Source organism: Silene latifolia, chromosome X, assembly GCF_048544455.1.
Source record: "Silene latifolia isolate original U9 population chromosome X, ASM4854445v1, whole genome shotgun sequence".
Classification (NCBI taxonomy): Eukaryota; Viridiplantae; Streptophyta; class Magnoliopsida; order Caryophyllales; family Caryophyllaceae; genus Silene; species Silene latifolia.
Window position 1 is genome coordinate 335,982,450 of NC_133537.1, and position 17,417 is coordinate 335,999,866.

Consider the following 17,417-nt stretch of genomic DNA (forward strand, 5'->3'; position numbering starts at 1 on the left):
TTGAAGTCGATCTTACTAAACCATTATTGTCCAAATTTAGGCTTAATTGTAAGGTTTGGATCATCCAATATGATGGTTTACGATTAATATATTACAAGTGTGGCAAATTAGGAGAAAACGGATTCAATGCTCAATAAGGAAAATCTTGGTGGAGATCTGGAAGGTGCGATTTTGGTGCATAATGAACAAAATACGGAAGATGAGGCAGGAATTTTTTTTCTCTAAGGCAACTGATTCAATCAATATTTTAGGGAATCCTAATATAAGTTATTCTCCTAAATTGGAGGGAGTATTAAGGAAAACTAATTCCATAAGTAATGCTACACATATTGTAACACTCTCACATACCAAGGTGTTTTACCAAGGACCACCCTAGCATGCGGGGCTGTTACCATCTCGGTTTCTTGGGGCTAGTATATCAAAAGTAACCATTTCAAAACATTTATTAAGGTATATAAAGTTAACGATTACATTGTCTCAAAACCAACTCAAAAGAAATGTTTACTAATCTCAAAACAACTGAAATCTTTATTGATATAGGCATTATTGAAAGTTTATATGCGTTAAAACCTAATTTAGCACAAAAATAATATAAGATCACTTATTAACTTAAAAATTCATCTTATATATATATATATATATAAAACTGGGTTGAAGCGTTGTGGATGCGCCACGTGTCAACCCAGCTTTAAATACAAGTATTAATTACAGTTGAACATCAAATATAAACATAATAAATGTTGTATAAATCTCAGCAAAATATTAATTATAGCTTAATAAATTTTATTATAAAATTACATTACATAATTACGGTGATTTGATTCTAAATTTATTAAAAAATTATTTAGATAAAAATATTAAAATGTAAATAATTACGTTTATTGCGAAAAATGCTTCAAATCGAGTATAATTTTCATTATATTTATTGAAATATTTTGATTTGTAGGGATGATTAAAGTGAGTGTCTCATAATATTTTATGTTTACGTAAAAAGATATTTTGAGAAAGTTATAAAACTTAGACCATTAAATCCTAAGAAAAATATATTTGGAAGAGTCAATTAAATCCTAAGAAAAATATATTTGGAATATATAGTCGTTGTATTTCTTAAAAACGTAACTTAAAAGAAAACCACTAAGAGATAAGTTTTTATGTGGTAATGAAAAAAATATATTGCGAAAAATAGAATACATATGAGATTTTGATAGGTTTAAATAGTGTGATAACAAAAGTATGTGTACGAGTATGTATGTACACAGTGATCGCGAATGCATTTGAATAATCAAAACAAAAGTAATGATTATTAAATAATATAGTATTATAGAAGACATGAAAAAGCAGAAAAAAAACGTTACATTTTTCTTTAATATCTTCAATTAAAATACGTATACGTCAAGTATAAATATTGATTATGACTAGCTAAATACTCACACACCTATTTTCACCTCATTTCAATATAATACTCCTCACATATATTAAAGAAATGGGGTGAAAACAAATGTGTGGAGGGAGTATTACTTTTAGTTAACAATTTTATATGTTATATTTTAAATACTTTGAAGTTAAACCTCAAAAAGTATTATTTGAAAAAGTTTAACCTACACTACTACAGATACAGGCTATAACAACGGTCAAAAACCGTTGTTATATAAAAAAGCGGACGTTGTTAAAGCGTCCGTTGTAAAAGGTTTTAACAACGGTTGGTTTTCTTAAGGAAACCGTTGTGAAAAATATTAACAACGGTTTTAAGTATAAAAACCCGTTGTGGAAAGTGTGACTCAATTTTGGGGGGAAAGTTATAACAACGGGTTTGAATATACAAAACCGTTGTTATATATAACGACAACGGGTTGTTTGTAAATAACCGTTGTTGTTTGTTCTTAAAAAAAAAAAAAATTAAATATTACTAGATGCATGTATAATTACGGCCCATTAGAATTCCGATGCATGCAGAATATCCCTTAAATTAATTACCAACGGTTTTGAAAAAACTTATAAATGTGACTAGCTATAAATATTAAAGCATCCTTTACTAACATTCATTAATTGAAACAACATGGCAATGAACCCTAATTTTATCAACAACGAAGAATGGCTTACACAAACGATTGAAGATGATGGGAAGGTTCTTGCCAAGCTTCCGCCGATCAACACCCATTAATCAAAGCATCCCTTGAACATCAACGGAATTATTGGATTAAGAGGCGTGAAGCAATCCGGCTTGTCAACAAAGCCTCATCATCATCATCATCTTCATACCCTCGTCGGCTGTTATCGCAACTTGGCTCGCACCGAGATATGTTGAGTTGTACTCTTCCAACCTTGTCTCCACATGCAAGTCGTGTCCTTGCATATATTCAATCTGTTATTGCAAAATATGAAGCCAATGACCCGGAAGTTAGCGGTATACCAGAGTGGCGTGATTGGTGGCAGGTTGAGAAGCGCTTTTTACGCTTAACCGGGATTGTTCCGGCTTATTATACATCTTTTAATTTCTGATAATTGCTGTAATGTATTTGGTTTAAAATTAAATGAAATGATCATTTTGAAAGTGTTGAGTTATGCTTGTTTGATTTGCTTCCATTTTTTGAACTCCATAGATCTATCAGTCATCATCAAGATCCAGATTATTACTGTCATCACTGTCCAATAAGATTTGAAGCAGCATTGAGAGATATGATGATGCTGATTATGCACAACTTCCTAACATATATATTAATTAAAAAACAACTCAACCCACACATTGCTTAGTATAAATACATTGCATTATCTCAACTAACATGCATTTCCATTATCTCAATATATTCTCCAAACCCTAACTGCTAAAACAAACTCCAAATAAATTAACCATCTCCTTAATCTTTCAAAACAAACTCCAAACTCCAACAAAATGAATGATATCATCCTTAAGACTCTTACTATGCTCGATCCGTACTGAAGGACGCCAAAGAAGATGGAAATGAAATAATTAGAAACACATACATGGAAATGAAATAATTAGCAGATGCTGAACGGAACCTAATGGTCGATAAAAACACATACATGGAAATGAAATAATTAGAAAAATAAAATAATGACGATGAAACAAACCTGATAATTACAGAACGTACGTAAAGAGACGATGAAATCAACAGTGACGGCGAGAAGATAAAGCGACGATGAGAAAGAGAGAAAGAGACGATGAGAAAGTGTGTGTTTTGTGTTTGTGTTTGGCTGCTGCTGGGTTTGTGTTTTGTGGCTGCAGCAGACTTGTGTTTGTGTGGTTTATAGTATGGAAGGTATTGACAACGGTTATTAAACAACACCCGTTGTTAAATAAGTTTTAACAACGGGTTTCAAAAATAACCGTTGTGATTACTTTTCACTAACTTTGCGCCAATTTTGCGCCAAATTATTAACAATGGTTGTGCATGTGTGACCCGTTGTTAAAACGAATAACAACGGTTTTTATAACCATACCCGTTGTAATTGATTTTAGTAAAATTCGCGCCATACATTCTACAACGTCTATTGTGATTTTCGTGAATAATCGTTGTTAAAGGGGCGTTGTAGTTGCCTGGATTTGTAGTAGTGCTATTTTATTTACAGGTAAACTCTTAAGCATCATTTATATATATAGTTGTTTAAAAATACAAAAGGTGCAATTTTTATAGATATGTTTGATACATAACAGATGCAAAACACAATCAAAACATTTGAATAAGTTGAGTTTGAACTCTATATGTTTGATACATAAATATCACACGTTATATATAAGAAAATTAAAAATTTCATAAAATTATATTCACATTATTTTGAACAAATATTAATTGATTTGAAACCTAACGTATTGTGAAATGATATAATTTGAGAACTTAATGTTGATTGTTGCATTTTTGAATAAGTTTCTTTTTAATTAATATGATATTTGAGCAGTCCCAAAATAATTTATAAAACGTTGATCAACATAATTAATTATCATTTATTAGTTTTAATTAAAATTGTATGTATTTTATTTTAACATATTGAAAATAAACCTAAAAAAATTAAATTTGAGAATAATTTTTTTTTATTTATAAGTAAAAATATTAAAGGTCTTATATAAATTGTGTTATTTTTTTCAATTATAATAATTAAATTTTAAAACAGGCCGCGCGAAGCGCGGGATACTATCTAGTAAAATTATAAATTTAGCTCTAATAATACGAGGACGGCATTAAAAATTAAATATTTATGTGGTCAATTTAACTATAAATATGGAATTAACATTAAAAAGAACAATACCAATAATAATACCAACAAAAATACCATCCATCTATACAATACTAGGTTTAAACCCGTGAAATTCACGGGTCTGCTTTTAAAATTTTATTACCATAGGTAATCATGATTAAGATATACTGTTTAATTTATTTCGGGTTAATGATTATGCATTAACTATGCCGAACGATAAGAAAGAGGAACACAACTCTCTCTCTCTCTTTTCAATTCGCATGAGTTATCAGTTATCACACATTGTGCTCCCGTATAAAGTCCATTAGCATAATTTCAACTTAATAAAAAATTATTAAGTCACACTTAACCTAAAAATATTCAACTCAATATTAAGATTCTAGTTTGTGTTTTAATGGATATCAAATTGCACATCCAATTCTTATACTTGCATAAATTTAATTTTATGCCTAGATAATTGACTTGAAATGACTCTACGACAAATACTCTTCTATACCCTTTATGCATTTGACCCATGTTAAGATTTAAGACGGATACTCCGTCTTAAGCAGGACTTACCGTTCATGCCTATAACACAATTTTGTTAGAAGACTTAATAAAAAGGTCCAAAGTTGTTAAAAACATAAATTTAATTTTATTTACTAAAGAATGTAAATACATACCCGAAAATATAAAAGACACAAAAAATGGAAAAAGTACTCCATTCACATATAATGAGATAATAAATCAAACCTTTGAAAGTACACTCCATGCGGCTAAAAGAGCAAAAAAGTATTATTTTTTCTAATCCAATAAGAAAATTAGGAAAAATAAACCAAATAAAATAAAATGAAGAGGCAACAAACATATAAACTGACCTGAAAATAACAAAACATAAATCAAATTGAGCTCTTTTTGCCCACCAGTGCCATTCTTAATTGACAAATTAATCCCACACATTCATGGATGTAGGCATAGTATGTAGCTGTATCAAATGGAGTAATGATTGCCGGCAAGTATTACCAAAAGCAAGCTCAGAGCATCAACAGTGTTGCGTGTTCTATGCTTCAGTTTTTCCTTATTGACAATACCTTGATTTTCAACAATTTGTTTTGATAAATTTCTAAAGGGTTGTAAATCGTAAATTATGTAAGGTTTGTGTTAACTTTTTGTCGCTTTTGTTGTGACTGACGGAAGGTGATTGGGATTGTCCATGATAATGCGTATTTATATTGATTTCATGTGACATTTTCGAGAAAAATCTAATTTAGACATACTATAGGGCACAAATTTTGCTCTCTTTATCATATTTTGGGTTAATTATTTTGTTATGTAAAAGATAATTTCTAACGATAATTAAATATGAATCTCCATGATTTTAGCATAATATCAATCAAAATTTATTATATTCCTTTTCTGTATAAGATAAATATGGAATATTCTATTTCATATTTCGTTCCTTACCCGTTGAATTAGCAATTAGCTATCAAGCAGCTTTTTATTTTATTATTTTTTTTTTAGAATTTACTAATGGTGCTCATCAACTGCCACATAGGACTATGTAGGATATGAAAATTCGCAAAATCTATGTATTCTAATTAATAAAACAATAACGTACAACTGCCATAGTATTTTCTTGATTAATTTTCTTTTTTTTATTATTATGAACTTTATGTTTTGTTGCCGATCTTCGATTGTCATGTTATTATTGATAGAATAGAGAGAATTATGGGAAAGATTGAATTATATTAAGAATTGCATAATTTACATGAGTGGTAAACAATACAAGTTATACCAATTACAAGAGAGAGTTAATCTACCCTAAGTTAACCGTAATACGTGACAGAATTGTACAAGAATAAGATCAACCATAGAATAATATACAATATATATGTCAACTATTATAATTACAAGAATATATTAGAATATCTTTAGATAATATTCTCAATAATTATAACATCTCCCCTTTTCTTGTACGAGTAAATTGAATCGGTTTGAGAAGTATTGGTTAAATGTCTTTAGAGACGGCCTCACAATAAATTTATTATGAGATTTATTTTATAATTATAATACAAAACAGTATCACGGGTAATAAAACAAGGTGGAACATGGTTAAAAATACATGAGTTCACTTATTATAAGAATATATATAACATTAAAGAGCCATTTCATGTCATGGTTAACAATATAATTATATAAAGGTCACGAAAACGCATAAATAAGTAGTACATTGTTATATCAATAACTTATTTAGAGACCATCTCGGATCTCTCAATTTTTTTTATTAGTTAATGTTATTTACACGTATGAAATTTGATTATGAGTAGGTTGACATTGTTTAAACATTAATAAGAGGCATGCATTAGAGAGTTTTGATTGGATGTATATTTAACATTAGCGAACATGAATAAGGGATCTACACTCTAGAGTGTCAAGGAGATAATTCTTAATCACAAATTATACTATGATAAGATATCGTAGTATGATGCGACAACATAAAAGTAACCATTTTATGGTAAAAAATTAGCTTTTGTTATTAAAAAGTTACCACTATTTTGTTATTAAAAGTGACTACTTTACAAAAAAAACAATTATTTTTACACAAAATGTTCACCCTTTCTTATAAATTGGTCACTTTTATCAGTCTATCTTACGAGGGTCGCAGAATAACTTCGCAATATGAAGTGGAACCACATGCAACACTTTATGTACCTTTTTATGATTTGATAAATAGTAAACCATTATTTTAATAAATAGTAAAGCACGATTAGCGCACAAATGTGTAAAAATTTGTTTTGAACTGAGATGCAGGTTAGTTGTTTCTATTAGTAGTATGATTACATAGGGATTTTTCACTAAATGTGGATGTTCGGTTACTCTTTAGAAAACGTATGAATCATGAATTATATAAAGATTAAGTTGGTCAGTTATCCCACGTCTACAATTCAGATGGTAAAAGGAACATCCAGAGTGACTACGAATTAACATATTGGGCTAAATTGGAGTCGAGATATTTCGATTTTTGTGTGTGTGTGTGTGTGTTGTTGAGCTATGTCGAATTCCTACCATCAACCTGTGATAGTTCGTTTTTTAGTAATAATGATTAAGTTATTAACATATATTTATCCACACTTCCAAGTTATGATGAATAATTTGAAGTAAAACTGTTCACAGATGATTATGAATATTTTATTCATATTTAGATACTTTGCGTATATACATAAATTATTATAAAATAGTTTTGAATGATATTTAAAAAAATGTTTACAAGTATACCCGTGCAATTTTGCACGGGTTTTAAACTAGTTTTTAATGAAACAACAATAAAAGGTAGAAAAAATGACAGAGATGGAGGGAGCATAATAAAAAAAGAAACAAATAGGAAACAATAATAACAATAATCGTTGTAAAACACTAACAAACTTAGCAATATTCGTGACAAAATACTATTAAACCGTGACAAAAGTTTAGTAAACTGTGGTCATATATAACAATAAATATATATATATTTTGACGATATATTATGACAATATACGTATTGCTTAATAAATTGGCTTTTTTCTTACGAGCCTTTTTTTTCCCTTAGGGTCCAGTGCGATCGCAAATCCGGGCTTGCATCACACTACTAACATGACAATATAGTTAGCCCGTGAATTTCAAGGGTAATAAAACTAGTAGAATTATAGATGAGTTCCTCTTCCACCATATTTCAAATAAGATCTCTTTGTGATAACCAAAGTAGTTTAAGATTTGTTTTTGGCAAAGATTATTCCTACAGTGATTTATGGGTCATATTTTAAATAAAAATCTCGTTGGTGTCTTTGAGAAAAAAGAAGCAAAAAATAAAAGTGAAGTATGTGACCAAATAGCTAAAAGTTCTAAATTCTCATTCCAATTGGAACGCGTACATGTTCCATTAATTCCATGCTAATATATGAGCTAAACAAAAAAAGTGTGAATTCAATTACCTCAAGCATGGTCCCAGTGGTGTAGGTAGACCAGTAATGCTCATGAGCAGTCACCATCTCCGAGAGCATCTCCTACAACAGCAACAACAACATTATTATCTATATAAAAATGAATAACGTGACTCGATAAGTAGATCATATTAAAACACACTGTCATGATTGTAGAATTCCAACAATGAACAATTGCATTTCCAACGACAATGCCATTGAGTATGAGATAGGTTGATCCTACCCTAGAGGATCAATCTAGTTTTCTTACCTTATATAAAAAACCATAACACACTAAAAATATATATAGAGTAATAAAAGAAAGTAATAATCATCTATTGTATACGAGGTTACACAACAAAATATTACAAGATTGTCTCATAAAAAAATTAGTATTTATTTATTATGGTGAACCTATTTCTTTAATTTGATGTTATGTCTCACATTATTTTTAGTATGAGACAGTCTTTAAGAAGACTAATTACAAACGAATCGTAAGTATTATCGCGTATTTGAGTACTTAATCCGGTTTTGTGTTCAATGTCAATTTTTTGCGTCCGATTATAAACTAAAGAAAACTAGAGACGAAGATCAACTTTAATATGCTAGAGATTATTGCAAGGAAATTGACCTTTTTGGTGCCTAATTGTTAGGCTTTGTTTGGTAAATTAGCTGAAAAGGTAAATGAAATCTGAAAATAGTGAAAACTAAAAAGTTAACTGAAACTTGAAAAAATAGCTGATAAGGTAATAACTGAAAATTAGGAGCTGATAGGCTTTGTCGCACACCTAATCAGAGATAAATACCCTAAACACAAATGAATGTAGTAATAGAGGTCGAACACAAGGAAACGGGAGTTATTATATAGTTGTTATTGGGTGAATTCTATCAAGGCCAATTATCGTATGATTGCTTGGTTCGTTGGTAAACTTGTGATAAGACAATAATAAAGGAATAGTCTAGATAGGTTGGGTCACACATGCAAATTATGTAAATGCTCAAGTTAAACATATGAGTGTGGACAGCGGGCCGCCCACGGGGGCGCTTGGTTGAGAAACGAGGGACAAGCGTTTGCATTTTGTATGGAGTCGCCACCAATTTTTATGGGAAATTGGAACCGTTCGAATACCTCGTGTCATGTCAAGACACAAAGTAGTGACATGAACACTAGGCAATCGTTACCCTTAGCATTCTATGTCTAGAATGACTCTCGTGGATGCCAATGAACACGGGTGCTCACGGAGATCTGGAGTAAGGGGTGAGGGTACGTATTAGGAAGCTCTTTTGATCGAACACCTAATCCCGCCCGCCTCGATAGCGGCCTCTACTAATGATTAGGGAAGTTATTCGTACTTGATATATCGTCGGCTATATGCATGCAATGCAACATCCATTGATTAATCCTAGCATGTGAGAATTAACTAAGTCGGTGAACAATTAATTTATCATGCAATTTGGTCGAAGTTGGATTTAATACTCATTTACATGTGAAAACATACAAGCAATAGGAGAAATACAATAGCGATAAATTACAATAATGAAAATTACAATAATTACATTGAGATAGGCGATTTATGTCGAAAATACCTTTAAAACGGATGATTTGATAAAAAGGAATAAAAGAATAAAAAGAACTAAAATACGAACAGGAATTAGGTGATAATATGATTACTAGTCAATTAATACGTAAACTAAATAACTAAGTCAAAGCAGAAGAGGAGTTCAGAGACAAATCATCCTGGAACAAAGTAGCGTAATCGCTGCGCCCTTTGGAAGAGGCGCGGCGATTCTTTGCGTCGTCATTTCCAAGGGTGAGTTCTGGCTGTGAAGCCGGAACTGCAAACCGTTAACGTTGATTGTTAATTTAATGGATTGATTGATAATAATTACTCGGATGAAAGTGATTTAATGTATTATTTAGCATATGAATGGGTCATAAAACAGTAAAACATGGATGAGACTGAATTAGACGGATTAATTACATGAAGGGACGATGTTAATGAATGATTAATCAGTGACATCGGTGAATAGAGCAAACTAAACATGATGAATTAATAATGAACATGGATGCAAATATATCAATGACGAATCTCAGAAACCCAATATGGACAAATTGAACTTCTAAAATCCGGGTTCGAATATTAATGACGAAAACCCGTAAATATCGATTATTTAGGATTTAAGTCGGATTTGAGATGATTAAAACATGTTAATGATGATGAATTATAATACATGTGAAATTATATGCTAATATGATGAATGAACAGACGAACAAAAGAAAATAAACAATTTTGTCACGAATTACGAGAGGACGGAGGAAGAAGAAAAAAGCGAGAGCTGCGCAGCCTCACGAAGAGGCGCAAAGGTGCCGCGCTCCTTCGAAGAGGCGCAGCGATTCTTTGCGTCTTTTCTCGACGTCTCTCTTGGAAATCCGCAAAAACAGGTTTTAAAGCACGGTTTTAGAAATCGGTTTTAATGAGGTACTTTCGACGTGAATCTTACAATGATGATACGATAAAATAAATAACAATAAATAAAGAGAATTAATACACCCTCAGACTTACATGTTGACGGAACGAGAAGAACTAAGAAGATCGATTAGTGATGCTCGACGCGAATGCAAGTAAAGAATGCCCTCGTGAGAGGAAAACGATTTAACAAGTTGATTAATTAGATTGATTGAGTGTAGTGGTCAAATTGGTCGGTCATGCAACGGAGAGGCTGGTACCCGGAAGGATCCGAGCTTACGTGGTCGAAGGTTCAAGCACGTAGGCGCCAATTAGTAAGAACGAAGTCTAGAATGCAAAGGGAGAAGAGAAGGGCGGACACTCGCGTGAGAAATATGAGGAACGAAAGCTCCTATTTATACTAATCACACGGAGGAATAGGGTTTCGGAGACTCTTTGGAAGTGAATCTTGGAAAGATATAAAAAAGATACGTAAATCATGCAAAGAAGGGCCTGGGAAGAGGCGCAGCAGCTACTGCGTCTCTTGGAAGAGGCGCAGCACCTGCTGCGTCTATTCCCAGGAGGTTTCCTCCTGTTTAAGAAAGATTTCCGTGTTTTAGTTATGGTAGGACGGATTTAATTCGATTATCTTTTGAATATTATGTAAATATGACGGGATATTATTTGCCAAAAGATAAAATTTGAGAAATATGGAATAGAATTATCCGGAACATTCCAGAACATTCTGACTCGGGATTTAACAGTTATCAGAAAATGGAGACGGTTTTTGACCCGGACTCCGAATGTACTCTAATTACTGCCAAAACGACCGTATCGGCACGTAGATGACAACTAAGAGGTTGACATTAATTTTTGAGCAATCACTTGACGATAATCTTACGAACTGTCACTAATCGTTCCGCGAATCAAACATGCGGCCCAATCATCACCGGGTGGTTTGCGAGGGGTGCAGAAACGAGGTGTCTACAGAGCCCCCACTTTGACTGAGGCTTGGACAAGGCGAAAGTCAAAGTATAGTCATCAGGTCAATCGAAGATTACAACCTGACGACTATGGCGACGCGAGGCGGCTCAAGGGGTCTGAACCAAGGACCTATCGTCGGGAACATTTTAGAGTCTGTCGACTATCGGGGAGGGTCGTTTAAAGTCCATTAGACTACGTAAGGAAGCTCGCCAGCCATAAGAAGAAACCATACCTGAGATACCCCTGGGTGAAACGGGACTGAAGACGCTTCGGCAAAACTCTTTGGTCTGAAGATAACTTGGTGTCTGAAGGCATCAGGGGGGTCACAGGGATTCTGAAGAAGCTTCTTAATACTTCTGAAGGCTAACTCTGAAGGCTACCTCTCACTGCAGGAAGGCTGAAGGATAATCCCCTCTAAAGGGAAGGCTGAAGGATACTTCTCTCTAAAGGATTGAAAGGGGACTTAACTGGGGGGAATCTGAAGGATCTCTGAAAGGATTATTCTGAAGCGTCTGAAGAAATAAGGGATTATCTGAAGGGAGGAAGGATCGCCTGGGGAATCTGCCTGTTTCTGTCCTCAAGCAAACTCTCGTTGGGGAATAAAATGATAATTTTAGGGAATCTGCCTGTCTCTGTCCTCAAGCAAACTCTCATTGGGTGAGCAATACATAAAATATCGCTCACTGGGAGAGAAATGACGGTTAGGAACATCTTGATCGTCGGGAGAAACTTGAGTGAGCAAGATCGCAAAATACTACTCGCGAAATAAATTGAGCAATACTTTTGCAAAATATCACGCGCGAGGTAAAATGGGTTTGGACAATACTGCAAAATACTGTCGCGCTGGAATAAACATGGGCCGGAACGAAAGAAAATCGTCGAAATGGACCAAAATGTCAAAATAGCATCGAAGAAGAGGCGCACCAAAGATGGGCCCACAAATAACGAACTCATAACGAATTTTCGAAAATTCGTAAGGAGGGAACAAAAGGAAGAGGCGCAGCAAGAGCTGCGTCTCTTGGAAGAGGCGCAGCACCTGCTGCGTCTGTTCCCCAATTTGGCAATTCTGCGTAAAAACGCGAAATCAGAAAGGTTTATGTTCATTATTTCGAAACTTATTTTCTTCAATTTCTCTCTCAAATCTTCACCATTTCCGTCGAGGTTGGATTCAAAAGCTTGCTTGAAATATGACTAATCGAGGTATGTGTTTTAATCTTGCATTAATCATCCGTATTTGTCGAATTTTGAGCTGCAAACATTAGGGTTTTCGACCCATTTACTCGAAAATTTGGGGCTTTTCCCCAAATGGATTTGTCTTGCCAAATTGATGCTAGAAATGGATAGTAGGCAATGTTAGGAACATAACCATGTATTCACTTGGAATTTTCATCGAGTTTTGAGCCCTTGAGCGAATTTTGAGACGGTTTCACAGCTAGATCGAAAATGGCTTCGAAAACGACCTTAGGATTGCCCATTGGTGATGAAATTTGATATTTGGGACCCTTGGGTGATGGGTAAACTTCCTGTCATCTCGGAATTTTGGTTGGTGACAACTTTTGCAGGGCATAACCGCCATTATAGCGAAATGCTGCCGAATTTTCGACTCGAACCCGGAACTAGGCTTTGACTTTGACTTAACTTGACCCAATTTGTCACATGAGTGATTGAGTTGGTGAGAACATGGCCAAGGATGGCCAGAAATGGGGAATTCCCGGGCCTTGGAGGCTCGAAAACTTCTTAATCAAAGGCTCGCCGTCACGTGACGCGGCCTGAATTCACTTTAATGCTGCAGGTGATGATGCTTCCACTTCCGGGAGGACTCCCATGGAGGTTGACGCCAGTGCGGTCGAGGAGGCTTTGGAGCAGGCTTTCACCGACGCGGTGATGGCTGCTGCAGACGAGGTTCCTGAGGAGGAGGTTGCTGATGAGGAGGAGATTCCGCGACGGGCCCACCTTGGACGAGGGTCGTCGGTGAGAGGAGCTCCCACGTGGGCTGAGACCTGGGAGAGTAGGCACCTTGTGTGGGCTGCAGAGGGTCACTTGTCCTACAGGACGGTGAAGAGCTTGGTAAATAGGAATTCCCTAACTCATTACTTATCCTCTTTCTGTTTTTGTTCAAATTTCCTTCAAATTTATTTCAAAATTAAAGATAGCTTTATTTCGAATCATAATAGGAGGCCGGGAATATCCGGTCGTTCTCGGGGTACACGACGGCGATGGAGCACTACGAGCGGTCATCGGAGGAGGAGAGGGCCATGATCGAGCGTGGAGCGTTCGGTCCTCCGGTTCGAGTCCGGAGGGATATCGTGAAGAGGAAGTTGCGGGCCAACCTTAGCCTGGTCCGCGCTTTCTTGGATCGATTTTGGGATACGACTTCCACGTTTCACCTGCCTTTTGGTGAGGTGGGAGTCACCTTGGAGGATTACGGCATGATTTACGGCTGCCGCGCGGACCGAGGAGATGGTGTGGCCGGAGACCGGCATGAGAGCGGATTCGGCCGAGGCGAGGAGGTTGATCGGTGGAACCTGTCGCCGAAGGTCACGTTGCGGTGCGGGTTTGGTACCCAGTACCTATGTTCGAGATTACTTCGCGGGGAAGACCCCGGCATCGGTGGTGATCGATGGGAGGGAGACGGCTCCTCCTCCTTGTACAGCTGAGCAGAGGGCTCGCCTGTGGCTTTGGTGGTTCTTGTCTTCGATTTACCTCGGAGACAAGGGTGAGAGGCTGTCGACGAAGCTTCTTCCATTTCTTGCTGACCTGAGCTCCCTAGGGCGTTGGGATTGGGTCACTGCTGGTTTTGCGGTCCTCATCCGCTTTATGAGGGCCATGGTTCGTCCGGAGTTGATGGAGAAGGGGACTTCTCCTGGCGCTGTCGGACCTGGGCTATTGTTGGAGGTATGAACCTTCCCTTTGATAGCAAAATAAATTCCTTTCTTTCATCAAGATCGAAAGATCGTCATTGACTATTCCGTTTTACAGGCGTGGGTGTACTCTTACTTCCCGGGCCTCGCGCCCAAGAGGACGGAGCCGTTGGAGAGGGCCTATCCCGTGGTGAGGGATTGGGTCATGTGCCGGACGAAGAGCAAGCGTTCTTCTCACAATGTCTACCGGCGGGATGTGAACGCCCTTCAGCGAGCAAGCGTGAGTATCCCGTTTGTATGTATTTATACTTCTTTCCTTCATCTGATCATAAGAATGATCTCTGTCTTTATCTTGTTGCAGTGGGTGCCCAGACCTTGGGCGGAGTATGCCGAGGCACCTCCTTTTGTTGCTGAGGTCCTTCGACCTAGGAGCCCGAGTCGGCTGTTGTTGTGGACGTCGATGGGTCCGGTGTGGTACTTAGGCGAGCGTTTGGCTCGTCAGTGCTCTCGGGGCGCGTTGACGGTTCCCGTTGATCCTCCTAGGACGATGTTCAGGGAGCCTTCCGAGGCTGAGAGGGAGGCGGACTTGGCCGGTGCCAGTGGTGACGACCTCCTTCTGCCTGGTGAGGACTACTCGGCATTCCTTTACGGGAGGTTGGCGTACTGGCCAGTAGTGGTGAGTATCCTTTTATTTCTCTTTGGTTGACCTTGGGAATTTCGATGAAAAATCACCGATTCATGAGAGTCGTTTGTCTTTGCAGGAGGTTGAGGCGGCGGGCATCGAGCCCCCAGTGTATCCCGAGACTCTCGAGTACACCGACGCGACCGGGAGGACGACGATCTCCGAGTTGCGTGATTTTGACGTGGCTGTGACGGATGCTGGCCTTGACGACTGGCAGCATCTGATTCGGAGGGTGAGCCTCTGGCTTATTCACCTTTTGCGTAAGAACACATTGGATTAAACTTGTTCAATTTGCTGAGAATTTCTTTTGAAAACGCAGGTCGCGCCATCTCGGTTTGTGGCACTATGGAGGGTGGCCAACCGGCTGCGAGCTACGGCCATCGAGGCACTCGTCGGTGGTCGAGGTCGTCAGGTATGAACCTTTTTTGATCTCTTTTGATTGATTTTTTTTTATTTTTTTTTTATTTTGTTTGAACCGATTGACATGAGCCAATTTCTGTCTTGTTCTCGAGCCGATCGTGAGTGGAGCGAGAGTTAGCCCAGTCCCGGGAGGAGACGGCTCGTTTGTCGAGGGAGCTCGAGTTTCGGGATGCCGAGATCGCTGCTCTTATGGCGAGGGTTGCCGAGTTGGAGGGTGCTCAGCAGTAGCCTGCGCGGTTTTTGTAGTCTTGATTTTGAACATTTTTGGATTTTGTTTGGGGCGAAGCCCCCAGTTTATTTAGACTTGGATTTGTTTGGGGCGAAGCCCCCAGTTGCACATCTGGACTTGTTTGGGGCGAAGCCCCGATTGCTTGTATATTTGCTTTTTGTTGTATATACGACGGCCCGAGTGCCTTTTTTTCGGGTTGCGTTGTTTGTACCGCGGGTTAGCTTTTGGACAAGTTTGGTAGACAACGGTTTGTACCGTCATGCTGCCGAAATTTACATAGAAAAAACACATTCATTTACATTTTTATATACACATGAGGCCTTTAATTAGCGCAAAAAAATGAGACTCAAAAAGAACGCGAAAATGCAAAAATTTTGTCGGACATGACCGGACGGTAGGGAGGGTTATCCCCGCAAAAAAAAAAAAAAAAGAAATATATAAGTTAGAAAATGAAGAAAATAGAAATGAAATGACTAAATAAAAGTGAAAATAAAAAAGAAAGAATTAAAAAAAGAATTAAAATGAGAATTAAATATAAAAATGGCCGAAAATGTTGACGTCGCCTCGAAATGCGCGTTCCTGGATCAAGGAAACCTGAAGCATGGTAAATTTTGCGGATTTACCAAAATAAAATCCCGTAGGAATAGGAAATTATTCGTTTATAGAATTAGGAAAGATCCAAACACGGAAATCACAGAAGTGATGCTAGGGAAGAGGCGCAGCAAGAGCTGCGTCCCTTTGAAGAGGCGCAGCAGGTGCCGCGCCTGTTCCCAAGCAGGTCGGTTCTGACAGATTTTTGGAAACAACAATTAGTATAAATAGAAGTGTCGATGAAGCTTTAAATCATACAATTCTTCCGTCTCTTCTTCGTCGATTCACATATAAAACTCCCCAAAAATTTTCAAGAGAAAATTATCATCATGAATACCCTAGAAATTCGCTTGAAGGAATGGACTAACGAGTTTTCGAATATTGAGAAACATGACATGGGTGCTTACAACCTTGGATCTCTGTTGAGTTTGAAACTCATTAAGGTAGTAAAGCCGTTCTTGGATGCTTGTCTTGATTATTGGGATCCAAATTATCATGTTTTCGCGTTCCCAGGAGGTGATATTTGTCCTTTCCCGGAGGAAATTGCTGCTATTGGCGGGTGGGACCCTGAACATTCACCTGCCATCCCCTCCACTTCACAAGGGTATAAGAGCAAGTTTAGAGACTTGCTTGGACTTACTAGGCTTGAGGTAGATCGTCTTGTTACTTCGAAAGGCGTGCGAATGTTGGACTTTATTGATCGATTCATCAACAGGGCCGACCCTACTGTCTCTTATGTCGCTAGGAGGAGAGCATTTGGCTTCTGTTTGCTTCACGTTTACGTCTTTCAGGGACATGTTGATGAAGATTTGAGAGGTGATCCCCGCCTATTGGGTCTCGTTGAGCAAATGGAGTCGCGCAGAGCCCGACTTGCTTGTGTTTAGGGAGATTATCTTGGGCTTGGATAATAGGAAATCCAACCGCGATCTTCCATTCTTGGGGAGTCCCGTCATCTTACAGGTAAAAGACACCTTTTTTTTTTTTTTTTTTTTTTTTTTTTTTTTTTTTTTTTTTTTTTTTTTTTTTTTTTTTTTTTTTTTTTTTTTTTTTTTGGGT

General features: G+C 36.9%; 1 protein-coding gene across 1 annotated transcript; it reads left to right on the forward strand.

Moving 5' to 3' along the window:
• Window positions 1-6,996: 6,996 nt before the first annotated feature.
• On the forward strand, window positions 6,997-15,539 carry LOC141620961 (uncharacterized). The gene is made up of 4 exons (XM_074437697.1): window positions 6,997-7,002; window positions 14,801-15,115; window positions 15,201-15,353; window positions 15,441-15,539. Exons 1-4 carry the CDS (start codon window positions 6,997-6,999, stop codon window positions 15,537-15,539), a joined length of 573 nt encoding a protein of 190 aa, XP_074293798.1.
• Window positions 15,540-17,417: the final 1,878 nt, after the last annotated feature.